Source organism: Sinocyclocheilus grahami, unplaced genomic scaffold (genome assembly GCF_001515645.1).
Source record: "Sinocyclocheilus grahami isolate Dianchi unplaced genomic scaffold, SAMN03320097.WGS_v1.1 scaffold385.1, whole genome shotgun sequence".
Lineage (NCBI taxonomy): Eukaryota > Metazoa > Chordata > Actinopteri > Cypriniformes > Cyprinidae > Sinocyclocheilus > Sinocyclocheilus grahami.
This window is the reverse complement of record NW_015505564.1, coordinates 335,453-353,161: the sequence shown is the minus strand read 5'-3', so window position 1 is coordinate 353,161 and position 17,709 is coordinate 335,453. Positions and strand designations below refer to the sequence as shown.

The 17,709-nt window shown below is 37.1% G+C and overlaps 1 protein-coding gene across 3 annotated transcripts; it reads right to left on the bottom strand.

The window, feature by feature from the left end:
* Positions 1–1,186: 1,186 nt before the first annotated feature.
* On the bottom strand, positions 1,187–16,471 carry rpgrip1 (RPGR interacting protein 1). 3 transcript variants are annotated; one of them, XM_016231233.1, is made up of 28 exons: positions 16,147–16,471; positions 15,761–15,877; positions 15,618–15,686; positions 15,022–15,139; positions 14,692–14,891; positions 14,375–14,480; positions 13,776–13,790; positions 13,207–13,350; positions 12,946–13,051; positions 12,525–12,548; positions 12,218–12,364; positions 12,066–12,139; positions 10,544–10,755; positions 10,200–10,306; positions 10,042–10,092; positions 9,749–9,928; positions 9,520–9,637; positions 7,636–8,136; positions 7,331–7,479; positions 5,422–5,770; positions 4,441–4,616; positions 3,633–4,001; positions 3,467–3,527; positions 3,278–3,375; positions 2,484–2,673; positions 1,843–1,927; positions 1,589–1,716; positions 1,187–1,510 (listed from the first exon to the last, which is right to left on the bottom strand). In XM_016231233.1, the coding sequence occupies exons 2-28, from the start codon at positions 15,843–15,845 to the stop codon at positions 1,287–1,289; spliced, it is 4,086 nt and encodes a 1,361-aa protein (XP_016086719.1). In that variant the 5' UTR covers positions 15,846–15,877; positions 16,147–16,471; the 3' UTR covers positions 1,187–1,286. The 3 variants fall into 3 exon arrangements, with proteins under 3 accessions (XP_016086719.1, XP_016086721.1, XP_016086720.1); XM_016231235.1 differs by having other exon boundaries at positions 15,618–15,674; XM_016231234.1 differs by lacking the exon at positions 13,776–13,790 and having other exon boundaries at positions 13,207–13,353; positions 16,147–16,470.
* Positions 16,472–17,709: the final 1,238 nt, after the last annotated feature.

Below are 17,709 nucleotides of genomic sequence, written 5' to 3'. Positions count from 1 at the left end.
GACTTTTTTTTTTTTATTGAGGGGGCTAAAAAAAAAAGCACAGTGATGATTGAATTGTACAAATAAACGTTCCTAAAAAAAAGCCTGATTTATCTTGTTTGTTACTCATGATTTTTTAATCAGATTTTTCTAAAAAAAAGTATAATCAAGTAAACCTAAGCTGCTTCAGTCCAGTAAACGCTCATCTTGAAATGTAACTAGCAATATAAAAGTTATTCTTACATTTACATCTTACATTCAGTAAAGATGTGACAGCAAAAAGACACATATCAACATGAAGGGAGAAGGTTTTACAATTATTCTAAAAGGCCTTTTACATGCTTAAAAAGTATAAACTATCAATCAGATGACACAAGGCATGTAGAAGATTATACAACAGGTTTTTCAAAGTTTTGATCATGCTGATCATTTAGAGGCCTAAAAATGTATTATAAAATGTGACTACATGCCGTTTTGTTAAACGCCAAAACCTTTTACTACAATTTACTGCAGATTTCAGTTGAAATGTCCACTAAAATATGTTTTAATAGTTCCAAATAATAGTCCATTCATTTGTCTTTCGTGTTGCATGTACAGCGATCTTATTATGCCCAGGCTGATGTTTTCAAGAGAACAGAAGCACTTTATTTACCAACTCTTAAACAGATGGGGCAATCATAACCTCAAGAGGATGCAGAAGAGGCTGGTGGAAGATAATGAATGCAGCATGGCCTTGACCAGTGTCATTGGTATGAGGGTCCTCTTTAGAGGAAGTTTCTTGATGTCACCAAAGGGATACGGGAAATTACATCATATTGGTTGGTTATTGAGCACATGCTGGACTCGATCCAATCATAATGTTCAGAGCAAGTCTAAAAGCTTGAAACATGCATGTGCTATAAACAAAAACAGCCAGAGTTGTTTATTATTCAAGATGATTCACAAGTGACAATAACTTTAGACATTCCATTAACTACAAGTAACTTTGTAACTACATGTCAACTAATTCTCATTCATTTGCAACTACATGTCTACTAACTCTCAGAGTAGACTCTTAGGATAGGTTTAGGGTTAGTAGAATGTTGACAAAGAAAGTGTTAGAAGATATTAAGCAGACCGTCTACTAATACTCTACTAACTGCTAGTTGACATGTAGTTGCAAAGTTACTTACTGTTAACAGAATGTCTAAAGTGGACTATCGAAATAAAGTGTTACCTGAAATTTTAATGTTGTAGAGTTAAAAAAAAAAAAGTAACGTTCCTTAAAAGACTGGCCTGATTTGAACGTAACTTCAGGCTGTAGATTTTCAGTAAAAATCACTGTCTTCGTCAACTTCAAAATCAAGCACATGCAACTCGGTTTTTTGTATCCCACTTTCTTCCTCCTCATTCTCTGTGCTGTTTCTGGGTTCTCCTTTCTCCCTTTTCACAATCTGATGATATTCCTGATAGATTCCATTCAGAGCCTGTGCAGCCTCTACAGATACTTTCAGTTTTCCCACCACATCCTGGTCTTCATCCGCACTAACAACTGAAAGACAGAAACACCACAGTCATGCATTTATTTCAAGTTTAAATGTAATCTCTTTTCATAATGACTGAATCTTACCATCGATTTGTTCTTCAATAAAATCATTTCCAGTCAGCAGAAGTTCTCGTAAATCCAAGTAGGCATAGCCGACATCTTCACATTCTTCTTGCTCGTTCATGGGCTCACTGACTACTGTGAACTTTAACCTAGATGATTAGAGGGGGAAAAAAACATAGAGGTTAGAAGATCTTTATACATTTTTAATTTTATTGCCATGTGAAACGGTCATTATTTTTATATCTATCATTATCTCTCATTTTCTCTCTGTTTACCTGCCCTGGTTGGGGTCTGAACCCTCCAGCATGGTGTAGAGGTAATGTCTCAGGGGAGCTGCTTCCATGCTATCCACATGGATAACTATTGATGATAATAACATGTTAAAGAACATGAAGTTAGTTTTTTATCACCTTTTTTTACATTAATACCAAGTTAATATGTTAAATTGTTAAATGCCATGATGCCTTTGTGAAAAAGAAGTGTGCTTAATTTCAAAATATGCAAACTTCAAATCTTACAAGAAAATTGTAATAAAGCTGTACTTGCAGGTAATATATTAACAAGATAAAAGGCCACTTTTATTAAAGTAATAAAGTAAGTACACTTTCATGACTGTGTTTCTTAACACACTTAAGTACATTTAAAAAAAAAGAAGTGCACTTATTTTGAACATTTAACATACCAAAGATACATGTAAAGTACTTTATTGTGATTTATGATAACTGTAGTGTGTTGTCCAATACTGCATTTAAAGTTAATATATTTTAAATGAACTAAAGTGGAAAACATAATTGATTTTCAATATACAGCTAATGCAAGTTAAATGTACGTTTGGGCCAATGTGGGTGGGTCTCCACAGAGTGATGTTAAAGCACATGTAAGACACACAAGGATAATTTCACTTTTGTGACCTTACCTCGTGTAAAGTTATAATGTATGTCCTCCCCGTCTGTTGGTTTACGCAGGGACATGGGCGTTTCTGTTGTCTCCATGGGAATACCTAGAAGGCGGTACTCTACATAAACCTGATGCACTGATTGGTCAAGTGCAACACTGGAAGAGCGGTTAAAAGAAAGTGACAGGATTTCCACTCTGAGTCTGTCTCCCTGTGAGACATAAAGACAAATGTATGATTTTATAATATAGAGCTGACTCTTGACATCTAAGACTAGAAACATATTCTATGCAAGTACATGAATGCGAGCTGGATTTCACAGAATCTTCCAAAATGTTTTAAATAGCAATTAATAATGCAATGCAAGTATGTGTTGCATTCTTTGAGTTGCCACAAGGGGCACTTTAGACGATTTACATTATTATAATAACGATAAAAGTGATCCTCAAAATTTTAATCTAACTATATTGTATTATAGTGTTCAGTCATTTAAATGACAATGTTGAGAAATATATGGTATGGCTTTCATTTCAGTTAGTATAATGTTTTTATTTCAAGCAGATTACTGTAACATGATGTTGTTCCTTATTGTAGTTGAAAATGACTTGAGGTAAAGATTTTTTTAGAAAATTACTAAAAGGGTTTTAGTCATATCACCTGACTCTTAGTAGATTAAACAGACGGCTGCTAGAAAAATAACACATAATGCTTTAATCCCCTATTGAGAAAGCCAGAGGCGATTTTTTTTTTGAATGTTTGACATTCTATTTTATGTAACATGTCTGTTGTCTGTTAGTCAACTGTATGATCATCACCTGTTTATGTGGTTTTGGTGGGTGAGGAATTATGATGACATCACTTCCATTTGAATCTCTTGATTCATCAGACTGAAGGGCATCTGTGTCATTTTGAGCTATGTTGGATATGAGAGGTAAAAAGAAGCTTTAACTCACTGTTTTGTAATTTGTGTAATGAATAAGTGACTTCTGAGGAAAAAAACTCACTTCTGTCTTCAGTTTCATCTTCCTGATCTTCATATTCCTGTTCCTCCTCCATTTTAATTTGCTTTGGGGAAAAAAAAAAACATTTTGAAGACTCTTTTAAACTGACTGATTTAAATACTCAGCTGACACTAAGTATTCTTGTTGCATTTCCTTCTCAATTCCTTACCTGTGTCGAGTCGGTTCGATAGCTCCTTTGGCTGCGAGGGGTGCTCGGCAATGAGGCCGATGGTCTGAAGTCCATAACTCGATTGGATTTATGCGACTTAATAGACATGGCAGGACTCAGGTAAGGTGCCGTTGTGGGTTTCAATTTGTCCTGAACGTGCAACGCTGCAGTGCGGTGTTGCTTCCGTCTAACCGACCTTGAAGGTTGAGCCAAACTAGACTGAGGTTTCTGATGATAAGATGTGGGTTCAGTGACCTGAATGGATGGCGATGGAAGTGTGATTGAACCTCTTTGAGGGCTTCTAATGGGTGTGGATGGGTGAGTGTCAGTGGTCTTGGGTCCATGTTCTGGTGGAGGCCGAAGCTGAGACTGAAATTAAGTTGAAAGACTGCGATTATATTTTTCTGGATTATTAGACGTGTAGTTTCAATTTTGTAACTATGCTCCATCTCTCACTTCTAAAAGTTTCTTAATACTGTAAAACTGAAAATACTGAAAAAGGATGCCCAATTCTTCCACAATTAAATATAGTGAGCTAAAATGGTAGATGCAATTATGTACATTCAAAATATTATCAAATGCAAATGACAAAGATTATCTAAATAGTTGAAACAGTTGAGATGAAATGTTATAAAAGGTCAGTTATTAGTTAACAACATTGATAATGACTCCTTTAACAATTAGATTTTCATTTAATATTATATTTGTATGTAATATTTATTTATATAATTCATTTAAAAATGTAACATGAAATGTGGAAGTGCAAATGAAATACCATAGGAAGTTATTGTCATTCACAGACACTCACCCTGGGCTTTGCAATGGGTCTCTGTGAAACCTCAGCATTGGGCACCATTCTCTCTTTCTCTACTCCTTCTCTTTGTCTTGAGGGTGCCTCGGGTGACTGGAAAGGGTACTTCCACCTGAGAGTGGCCCTCACCATTCCTCTTGGACTGCCAGCAGGGTCTCTAAGCACATAATCACCTGACAGCAGGGAACAAAGTAAACATTACTCACCACAGTTAACCTTTGTCTTTGTGAATATTGGTTATGGTTCTAAATTTTAGCGCATGAACTTTGATTCCTAGAGAGAGAGAGAGAAAAAAACATTTTGCAACTTTGTTTCTCTTGGCTAAATCTCGGATAAGGTTTTTTTTTTAATGATCCTACTAAAAACCACTGGGCAAAAGTTTGGAACAATAATATATATATGTATATATATACAGTGGGACAAAAAAGTATTTAGTCAGCCACCAATTGTGCAAGTTCTCCCACTTAAAAAGATGAGTGTGAGGGGTGTGCACATATATATATATATATATATATATATATATATATATATATATATATATATAAATATATATATATATATAATTTTATATTATATTAGAATGCAATTTATTCCTGTCACGGCAAAGATGGATTTTAAGCAGCCATTATTCCAGACTTCACTGTATGACTTCACTGTCATACAATCCTTAAGAAGTCATGCTAATATGCTGATTTGATGCTTATTTATTATTTATCATCATTGGTGCTCAATTATTAATGATGGGTCTGTATCTTAATTATCAGTGATGTAAATATTTCACAATATTACTGTTTTTACTTTATTTTTATCAAATAAATGCAGTCTTGGTGAGCATAAGAGACTTCTTTCAAAAACATTAAAACCATCTTAATTATTCCCTACTTTTGACTGATAGTGCATGCACAGAATTTAATTCCCTATTATATATTTTTATTTAATCAAGCTTCTGTTTAATTGCATCCTGATGGGAATGATTACCTCTGATTGGTCTGCCTGCCGCAAGGCCTCGTAGTGGGATTGGTGTCTTTGCCAAATATGTGGGAGGAGTCTGACGTTCGCTGTCATCAAACACATACACCCACAGGCTGCCCACATTCAGGTATTCTAATAAATCTGTGGTTACAGCTAATGGATAGCTTGCTGAGTCTTCAAAGACAGGATCCACACAGCATTGAATTATGGGTGTAGAATGAGGTGGTAGGTCATAAAGGCGATATGTTAAGTATGCATCAGGGAGTAGTCCTGGCCAGCGGGTACTGAGGCCCACACAGCGCTCCAGTACCACCTCAAGCTCATTGGGTATCCCTACGCCATAATCATATATTTCCTGCAACACACACACACAAAACACATGCTTATCATGCTCACTAGTTACTTATTAGCATGCCTATTATATTGGCTGTTTATTAGTACTTCTAAAGCTGATATTAATGCCTTATTCTGTATAACTATGTTCTATGCAGGTGTTCTATACAACTGGTAATGTTTATAGCCTCTAAGCTGCTTGTTTTCATAAAGTAAAAGCATAAAAAGACCAAGGGCTGTTGACCTCCAAAAATGATTTAAAAAAAGCACAATAAAACTGCTAGGAACTATTGTTATGGCACTTTTGGTGCTTCTATTTTTCTGTTTTATATTTTTTTGGGACTTACTGTTCACTGTATACTTTTACTGTATGGAAAAGAGCAGATTTTTTGCACAGATTTAATTGTACTGAATGTACACAACATTTAAAGTATATTTTAAAAAGCTGTACTTTGAGATATCATGTTGATGAAATAGAAGTCCACTTAAGCGTACTTAAAAAGAATACACTTTAATGACTGTCTTAACACACATAAGTATACTTTTAAAAAGTGCACTTTGAAATTAAAAGTTTTACTTAATACTTAACATACAAAAGGGCATGTACATTTAAAATTTCAATTACAAAGCTTAAACAGAAATGACATTAAAAGTGTATTTTAGTTACCTATAAATGCTTCTCAGTACACGTTAATCATATTTTAAAGACAATAGAGGAAAGTACGAAATTGCAATAAAGACGTTTTACTTAAATGGGTCAAAAAAGACTCTAAAGTTCAGCTAACTGCATTTAATATAAATTTAAAGTATAAAACATTTCCATGTTAAGTTAGGTGCCTGAAAACTTCCTTAATAAGTACTCTAAAGTACTATAAAAGTATACATTTTAGAATAGGGAACAACTATTCACTATTAACTATGACTTTTCCCTCAATAAATTCTTAATTTGCTGCTTATTCGTGTCTCGTACCGGCAGGGATTGTAGGTGGGGGAAGTGAATGTACAGCGCTCTCTCCCACCTTCAATACCACGACTGAGGTGCCCTTGAGCAAGGCACTGAACCCTCGACTGCTCCCCGGGCGCCGCAGCAAAAAAAAATGGCTGCCCACTGCCCACAACCGTGTGTGTTCACGGTGTGTGTGTTCACTGCTGTGTGTGTGCACTTTGGATGGGTTAAAATGCAGAGGACTAATTCCAAGTATGGGTTACCATACTTGGCCACATGTCACGTCACTCACTTATTAATATTTAGTAAGGTAGTTGTTAAGTTTAGATACTGGGTAGGATTAGGGATGTAGAATAAGGTCATGTAGAATAAGGCATTAATATGTGCTTAATGAGTACTAATAAATGGCTAATATTCTAGTAATATGCATGCGATTAAGCAACTAGTTAAGAGACCCTAAAATAAAGTGTTACCGTACATAGTATATAAAAGTATTATAAAGTGTACTTCTTTTTCACAATGGCAGGTTTGAAACCAAATAAGTGTGAGTAAACAACTGAATTTTCATCTTAGGGTGAACTATGCTCTCAAGGCTTTCCTAAAAAAGCCCTGTCCCCACCATGTGGTGGCATTTACCTCTGGTTCCCCATGAGCCCATTCTGAACCTCTGGTGTGTCTTATAACTATTCTACTTGTGGCTCTTTCCATTTGAGGTTCTGTGAGTTCCACCTGAGGGTGTAAACACACCCAAAACTCAAGGATTCCTATAACTTCTCCTTCCGCTCCTGCAGAATAAAGGGCAAAATGATCTTAAAAATTCAGTGGGAAATATTATTACAATGAAGAGCTATAAAAGTGAAAAGAATGCCAAATCGAACACACCTATATACGCATATAAAGCTATTTTACTGCAAAGTTCATGTGACCTTATTTTATATTACCTGTGATGTTGGTTCTGTTTTTCATTCGTTCACCCCTGCGCTGTTGAGCTCCCATCAGAGAAATCCTCGCTCTCCCACGGGTCATAAATTGTACCCCTCCAAGCGCCTGGTGCAGTTCAATAGTGATGGACCCATCTTGAACCCTGAGCTTCTCCAGGTCGAACTCAGAGAGGGCGTAATGTGAGGTGAAGCCATAATTTGGCTGTCCACCTGATATTAATGAAGTTGAGAGGGTTTCAAAGTCGAGGAACCCATAGGTGCAAAATGTTGCAACCCCTTGGTGATCTCCTGTGCCTTGTCCCATTAGTCTCAATCCCAGAGGTGTAAAGGTGGCTCCTGTTAGATGGATCTCCAGAAGAGATTCTCCTTCACGCAGCTGTGTGATTATGGCGTCCTCTGCAGCAGGCTTGACTGACTCTTGTTCCAGCCCTGTCCAGGTGTACTGCAGGGGTATGGTCTGCTTATAGTTTCTAGGGCTGTACGCTATGTCTTTGAGCTGAGCTAAAATAATAGATGAAAATATGATTTCATCATACAATGTATTATTAACTGGAAATAGAGCAATAGGGGAGAACAGGGCTAGTTGTCAATGTCTCATGTACTATATTCAATATTTCTCAGTGTAGGTTTATTTTTTAAAAGTCAGTGTCTATACAGATATTTTAATTGTTATTTTTAAATATGAAATAATATATATATGTATATATATTAGGGGTGGAACGATGCATGTATTTGTACCGAGCCGTCACGGTACTGACATCTCGGTTCGGTGCATGAGGCCTTACAACGAATAAAGGCAATTCACCCCCAATCCACAGCAATGCAACGCTGTTTGATAACTGGCCGCCAGCAGAAGAACTTGAAAACAAAGCCCACTAGACAGTGACCATGTGCTGACTCTGAATGATTCTCTCACAGACTGGCAAAGGAGTATACTTTTAAGGCTTGTGCACTCAACTGTTTGCGAAATGGAGCTTTGTGCTCGTGTATCCTACCTCTAAATATTCCATAATATTTCCATATTTGCGATGTAATGTATCTGAATGCTAAACTAATATTTATTATGTAAATTATAGGCTTTGTACTTCAGTTCCAACGGTGACACAGAGGCGGGCACGCTGATGCCTCTGTATTTCACTGTATTTTATTTTGATAAAGTACCAACTGTGCTGTCAAGTTAGCAATGATGGAACTGATGTGTTTTTTGTGTGTGTGTGTGTGTGTGTGTGTGTGTGTGTGCGTGTGTGCCGGCGATCCCTTCAGCTGTTTCCTTATACCAGCAGAATCAACTTTAAACACTTATTGTCTTATTAATAATGCATCACTGTATAAAGGTCTGCTTTATTTGTGTACAATCACAATGAAAACAAAACATTGTGCTTTTGTAAAATAAAGAAAACAAATAGGATGTCGCTTTCTGCAACTTGAGTTTCCCTTCTGTGAACAAATTATAAACCTGTCCCAAAAATTAACTGAAACTCAGCATAGGCTACGTTACGTGTCACACTGTTTTTTCCACTTGTTTATCTTTAAACTAAATCAAATATATTTCAAGAATGTATTCCTTGTATGTATGTATGTATGTATGTATATATGTACTGCAGATTATATATTTAACGTATATTATATATTTAGTATTTTCACATCTAGGTAATTTGTACTACTGTCTGTTCAATATAAAGGAAAAGAAACCGAGCATAGTAGATTTTTTTTCCACCGTTGTACCGAAATCGTATTGAACCGTGACCCCCGAACCGAGGTACGTACTGAACCGTGACTTCTGTCTAACGTTCCACCCCTAATATATATATATATATATAAAACAAGCATCGTTACCACTTGAGACATCTAGCCCCAATCTCTTGTATATTGTAAACCTCTAACCTTGTAAATTGCTGATTTGAAGGCTTCTGCTTTTCAACAATTTGTCTTTTTCACCTGCCCTCCTTCTATTCTCCTCCCTCTCTCTCTCAAATTTTTCCATAACTGTCTTCATCTCATTCTATAAAAGAAAATAGGTGTAATGGTTGATGTTTTAGTTTATGTGGAATGAAAAGAGCAATATATGCGACAGTTGTAATATACCGCATTCTCACTACAAATGTGAGTGTACCTGAAGGTCAGCATTTAGTCGATGCTGCAGTAATAATAAAGCCCTTGTTTTCTGGAGTTCCAAAACAGTTTCTGCATGTGAAGCCTGTATTGCAGTCAAATCCTTTGATGTTTCCTCTATCTTTTCGTCTGTTTTCAAGAAACACATCATGCCTTGAGTCTCCCGCTGCATTCTAAAGGCCTAAGAGTAGAGCACACAAATAAAGAAAGAAACAGAAAGCAAAATGTTGTTATACAGCTGCTTAAATGTTTTGAAATATCTAAAAATGCAACTATTGAAACTAAACATCTTACCTTAATCTGCAGCAGAGTCTCACTCAGATCTTCCACACTCATATCAAACTCCTGATAGAGAACGAAAAACAGAATATGGACATTATTCTAATGAATTGAATATCTGGCCCAAGATTCTGCTTGAGAAGTCAATTTTAGCCCAATACAGCAAATTTTACTTTTGTAACAGAGTCCAGTTTTTCTTGCAAAGATGTGACTTCCTGCCTGTGCTGCAGGACTTCTCGCTCCAAGCAGTCATGTTTTTCTCTGAGGAACATAACCATATCTGAAACACGTTCAGTTTATTAAAAAGATGTGCATTAACACATTAAAGAACTAGAACATTTGATACATTTATCATATTGACAATCCAATATGACATGTTGACTACACAATGTCCAGGAGTCTCTCTGTACACAATATCACATATTAAAGCTGCTACGACAACCACTTCCAGAATAAGCTGAGATGTGGTACGGAAGTGATGCTGCTAGTCAAAAGTCTGGCAATGCATGAGTCTTACCTCTATCTCGTGCCTTCTCCTTCTGAACCTGGCCATTCTCTTGTCTCATCTGTTCCTTCTCCTGCTCCAGCATTTTCTTTTCTTTCCTTTCTTCCTCCAGTCTTTCTTCAAGCCTCTGTACATCCTCTCTCCAACTCTCTTCTTTAAATTGTTCACTTCTTTTGTCTTTTTTCTCATGTTGTCCTTCTTGATGGTTCTGAACAGACATAGTGCTATGGAGGAAACCAGTGAATTTAAACATACAAAAATTGTAGGCCTTTTTTTTTTTGTTATTTATAGGATGTTTTGGGGGCCAAAAAGACATAAACCTACAACCAGGTCCATAGGCTGAATACAAGGAGCCTGTGATGTTGTCCTTCTTGATGGTTCTGAACAGACATAGTGCTATGGAGGAAACCAGTTAATTTAAACATACAAAAATTGTAGGCCTTTTTTTTTGTTATTTATAGGATGTTTTGGGGGCCAAAAAGACATAAACCTACAACCAGGTCCATAGGCTGAATACAAGGAGCCTGTGCCAAAATTGTATGGATAGGCCCAACTGACCTTTCAGAAAATAAATATATGAAAGCCCAGATCAAAACAGTAATCTTGAAAAATATAAGCGTTGGATCAGACTTGTTGTTCTTATGATATGTTCTTATGACGGTCATTCATTTTACACTTCCATGATTACATGATATTTTCTCCATTAAATAAAAAGACTGTGATACAAGCTTGTGTGTTTGGGCAGTTTTGTATAACACTAGATCAAATTTACATGTATGCTTCATTGTCAGAAAATTTGAGGAGAACATTTGCTTAATTTCCTCTGTAAATCTGTCTGACTTCATGACTTTTGGGTAGATTTCCCAATTTCTCCTTGTAATTTCATTATTATCTTGTATTCTACAGTTATAGTTAGTGTTTGAGCATAGCAACCTGATACAAAAGTTTGTGCTTTCTGATTTTTGCACAATCATAAACTATGATAAACTACATTTTATGTAGTGCTGTCAAACGATTAATCACGATTAATCGCATCCAAAATAAAAGTTTTGTTTGCATAATATATGTGTGTGTACTGTGTATTTGTATTATGTCTATATACATACACACACATGCATGTATATATTTCAGAAACATATGTTATGTTTATATATTAAATATATGTATTTATAATATCAATTATATGAATATAAATATAGACATGTAAATATTTTCAAAATATATACTGTATGTATGTGTATTTATATATACATAATAAATATACACAGAACACACACATATATCATGTTTTTTATTTTGGATGCGATTAATCACGATTAATCATTTGACAGAACTAATTTTAAGTAAGTTATTCCAAAATCATCAGTTACATCAGCTAGTGAGCCGACTGGTGGCATTATTTTTTTTGACGGACATAAATTGAAAAGTGGTTGGCATGGTTATGTAACCACTAACATTAGGGAATCACCTGTCCATTAAAATGTCCCTGGTTGTCCCCCCATCAACGCCCCTGCCTACCATCTGAAACACTCACCACTCCAGAAGTGAATCATAGCTATTCTTCAGGAGGTTCCTCTCACCCTCCAGGTCTGAAACCCTCTCCTGAAGCTGAAAAACAGATGCTAGTAAAAGACTGCAAACACGAAAACTTAAAACAAAAGAGCAAAAGTGCAACTCGAACAGTACCTCCCCCAGAGCTTGCAGTGAAAGTGTGGCAGCATTGAGCTGGCCCTCAAGTGTCAGCACTCTCTGCTTCTCCTGTTTCAACAGTTCACTCAGCTCCTCCACCTTCCCTAGCAGTGCTCCTTGGCTCTCTTTTAAAGACCTTTGACCCTACAGTATATTTGCACATATAAGACAAAAAAGACATACAACAGAACCACATTTATCCAATATTATTCTCAGACATTGTACATGTTTGTATGATACTTTTTGAGATGAAAGAGTCAAAAGTGCAACATTTGGGAAATGTTTATTTTCAGGTTAAGCTTACCTCCTCCAGCTGGTTCTCATAAGCCTTAAGAAAGAGCACAAAGAGAGAGAGGAATGATGATGGTTTGTTTTAATGCAGAAATATAATTTGGAAAACATTACACCATTGATTTCAAGTGGAAGACTCATGATCACTATGATGATGTGACAGCAGCTACAGTGAGTGCACTACAATGCCCACCATTTTGGGGACCAAAAATGTGATGTGCACATGGGTATTATTATGAAAAAAGTCAGTGCACGTGTGCACCAGGATTACACAAATGGTATACAAATGGTGACAGTACAATGTTCTCACTACCATTCTGGTGCATAATTTTTTCAGTCAAGCCCAAAGCAGAGACAAGCAATAGTAAATGCTCTATCATTTAAACGGATAATATTTTTCACTGTTTTTGCTCAGTTTTGGTATTATGGCTCACCTCCTGAAGAGCGGCAAACTTTTCCTGAAGGACCAGAAGGGAGGTGCTCTTTTCAGAAAGCTGCTTCTGCAATCTTATCACATCTACATTATCTTTTATAATGAGTCTGTAAAAAAGAATAAAAATGGTTACATGCATGCTGTGTTGTTGACTGATTCTGAATAGTAACTGAATGAACATGAACACTAAATGTGATTGACCAGGCTATTTTAAATGTATTACTGATTAATAAACTAATTATTATTACAAGCTTTATCCTACCTGTGTCCATCGGCTTGTTGTTTGCGCAGGTCTTTCACAATACCTTCAATTTCTTTCTCTTTGTCTCTGAGTGTTTCTCTAAGAGACTGAGCAGACAGCTCCAGCTCTGCCACCCTCCCTTGCTGATTTTCTGTAATGGTAGATCTGCTGAGAGAAAAAATAAACAAGCTGGAAAATTAGAAACATGGATGTAAAAGCCAGATATGGACAATAAAGCATGCGCAAGGTAATACACTGCATTAGCAACACATTTGTTATTTGATTATTAATAGCATGGCAGCAGTGTCCTATAATATGCATACGGATCATCAGTAATATATACTTAAATTAAGTCTATTTTAGTCTTTTTGTCTAAAAAAAGAGTATTTTTGTGTGAAAGCAGATCTAGAGTCTCTATGAATTCTGCCATATGATTAAGAATGCAGATGTTTTTAATATATATTTTTTTTTCTTTCCTACCTTCTTTTTTTCTTTGTGTGCTTTAGCTGAGTTGCAGGTATATGAAGCAAGGCACTATACTGTGTTTTGCAGAATTGCAAAGTATGTAAACACAAAAAGATCCAACAAACCTGAGTAAAGCAAGTCTGCATATAAATAGGAGAAAGAGGCAGGAACATTGAGGACGATATATTTTGTGTATTGACCATCACTATTACTCAGGTTATGACTGTTTAGTCTTTTTATTTTTTTTTAAGTTTGCAGTTTGTAAATCACATAGAATCCCATAAAAATGTAGATGATATAAGTAGTATCATCCCTGTCATAACATATCATGAACATTCATGACCTATTTATATGTATCTTTATCTTTACGTGACATGTGACCAAGTATGGTGACCCACACTAGGAATTAGTGCTCTGCATTTATCCCATCCTAAGTGCACACACACACAGCAGTGAACACACACCCGGAGCAGTGGGCAGCCATGTATGCTGCAGTTGGGGGTTCGGTGCCTTGCTCTAGGGCACCTCAGTCATGGTATTGAAGGTGGGAGAGAGCGCTGTACATTCACTCCCCCCACCTACAATCCCTGCCGGTACGAGACTCGAACCCGCAACCTTTGGGTTACGAGTCCGACTCTCTAACCATTAGGCCACGACTTACTCATGTTAAATATGTTGTATGTTGTAAAAACATACACAAACACATACCCACAGGTCAACTTACAATCTGTCTATCTCTCCTCTGGTGTCTTCCTGTGAACTGATGCCATAGCGAGCAGGAGCAGTTTGGGCAGCTCGTCTGACCCCTCCGTCCCCATCCACACCTCTCCCTGAGACAGAGAAAGAGAGAGTAGATACTGAATCAAATCTGGAATAAACACCCCTTACAAAAAGTACTGTGGTGATTTATTAAGTTCTGATTTAGTACTGGCTTATTAAGTCATTCTTCTTTATATTTACAAACCACCACTGTATTACCATGGTGTATGTCCAAAGCAATTCAGCAATATTACCAGTTTATCATGCCCAGTGACTCCTCACCTGTTCGTGGCCTGTAATGTGTCCTGACGCCCAGGTCTAAGATGTGTTGCTTGGCTAAACTGAGTTTGCTCTGCAGCGCCCGCTTCTGACTCTCTAGAGTCGCTACACGAGCCTCTAGCTCTTGAATAGTGTCCTCCAGCTCTCCATCCCTCCCAGCAGTCAGAGGGCCTTGCTTTAATCGCAGCAGTTTTGTTGACAACCTGAAATAGACAAAACTTACATGAAAGCACTAATCCTTTCTAGGCTGTGCCAATTGAGATTAATGGAAATGATGACAAAAGCTTTCTCCTGGTATTATGGATCAGTTAGTTAGTGTCTGTGTAGGCCTACCTGCGTAGTTTTTGCTCTTGTGTGCGGCTGTGTTGTTTGAGAAGTGTGTTCTCCTCCTGTATTCGGAGACATTGGTCCTCCAGCTGCTCGCGTGGTATTCTGTACAATCGCTGGCGATCTGTATAAAGACAGAGAGTCTTCATGGCCCGAAGGACTGTTTTTACAGTATTTGCTCAGAAGTTGCTCTTCTATAGCCCAGGATACTGCAGAAGTAGTTCAGAATTATGGTAGCCTATATTTACTTGGAGTATTGTTTGTTCTAAAAAGGAGATATTCAAAATAGGCGCAAATGAGAATTATACAATGAGAAAAATACATCATTATAAAATGTGGATTGCACAGTTGGCCAACATTCATGATTTTGTAGTAATAACTAATAGTTACACAAGTAAAAAAAACTAGAGGATAGCATAGCTTCTGAAATTCTGAAGGAGACACGTTATCTTTAGCAAATAGCTAATAGCAAAACATTACAGTATATATATATATATATATATATATATATATATATATATATATACAATACAAATATTTAAAATATTAAAATGATTTTTTTAAAGTGCTTGTTTTCAAGATTGTATTGACAGACATCTTACCCTTTATTTTGAGCACCTGTGGTGGTCTTCTCCAGTTTCTGGTGTCTTGATCTGTATCTGAAATAAAATCTTGACCAGTTCCACCCATTTAAAGAAACCAGAAATAACAATACAAATGATCTTTAACCCAAATAAATACACACCTGTGAGAACAGTTATCAGCCCTGCTCTCAAGCCCACATCCCTCACGGGGAGGTCACCTGCTGTCTCATCCATTGCCAGTGACATTATGAGAACTACCAGACCCAACCAACCACTGCCTTTTTGAGGAAAGGGATTCAAGTGATGTCAAGCACTTTTATAAATGCATTTATCGAACAGCAGGACCACTTCTATTAACTAGTGAAAGCAAACTTGCGCATGGACTCAAGCTTCAGATTGACAGATTTTATTGTAACTTCCTTTAATAACGAAAGTATTTAAATCTAGACAAATAATTACAGTGATGCTGATGCAGATGAACCGGAAGACATGGATGGCACTGACACATATAATGAATAAGCTGTGTAAAGTTTTCTCAGTGACATACCTGTATGTGTGTCTGTGAGTCTGCTGCACTCTGCACAGAGCTTTAGTGATTGTTAATCCTCCTCTCGGCACCTGTCTATGTCATTCATCTTCCCTCAACTGGTCTGTCCTCTCCTGTTGTCCACCTGTACTTCTGTCTTCCTCACAGTCAACTCATCAGCAGCAGCATGAAACTTCTCTCTCGTTTTAGATCTGATTGTTAGTTTCTCTCTGTCTTGGAAAGACGCTGTTTCATCAATCCTGCTTTAATCTGCTTAATCTCTCTCTGCAGCTCCTCCTCTCAGTTACTTGTGTTCCTGCCAGTCTCACAGCGTTTCTCAATTACAAATAGCCTACACTGTGTATGAATGCAAATATTTCATATCTTCCCCATGAACAAACAACTTCAAACACTGATCATTAACTGTGTAATGATCATTAACTTGACTAATGACAAATGCTACAAGACAAGAGGTTATTATTATAAAGATGAGCAGCATATGGTTTGAGAATTCTTCTCTCTAATTGGCTGTAGTTATAGTAGCTGTCTAATAATCTGATTGGCTGTTGTCTTTGTAGTAAAGACAAGAACAGGAGGTCAATGGAGAAAATCAGATTACAAGACTAGGATGAAAGGAAGATTTAGTGTGTGTGTGTGTGTGTGTGTGTGTGTGTGTGTGTGTGTGTGTGTGCGTGTGCGTGTGTGCGTGTGTTCCTGGTATTCCCTGCATTATGGGGACCAAACAAGGATAGTAATACCAGCACATTTTGACCTTGTAGGCACTTTTTTCTGTGTGTGTGTGTGTGTTAGGGTAAGGGGATAGAAAATACAATTTGTACAGTTTAAAAACCATTGCACCTATGGAGAGTCCCTGTTAACCATATACCAATGTGTGTGTGTGTGTGTGTGTGTGTGTGTGTGTGTGTGTGTGTGTGTGTGTGCGTGTGTGGGTGGCTAATCTGTTCTGCACTACTAACCTTCTTTTTTAAGACAACAGGCACCCACACACATTTATCCCCCTGTGTGTGTGTGTGTGTGTGTGTGTGTGTGTGTGTGTGTGTGTGTGTGTGTGTGTGTGTGTATGTGTGCGTGTGTGTGTACCTGGTATTCCCTGCATTATGGGGACCAAACAAGGATAGTATTACCAGTACATTTTGAACTTGCGGGCACTTTTTTCTGTGTGTGTGTGTGTGTGTGTGAGGGTTAGGGTAAGGGGATATAAAATACAATTTGTACAGTATAAAAACCATTGCACCTATGGAGAGTCCCTGTAAACCATATACCAATGTGTGTGTGTACCTGGTATTCCTTGCATTATGGGGACCAAACAAGGATAGTAATACCAGTACATTTTGACCTTGCGGGCACTTTTTTCTGTGTGTGTGTGTGTGTGTGTGTGTGTGTGGGTTAGGGTAAAGATACAAAGATACAATTTGTACAGTATAAAAACCATTGCACCTATGGAGAGTCCCTGTAAACCATATACCAATGTGTGTGTGTGTGTGTGTGTGTGTGTGTGCGTGTGTGTGTGAGGGTGAGGGTAAGGGGATAGAAAATACAATTTGTACAGTATAAAAACCATTG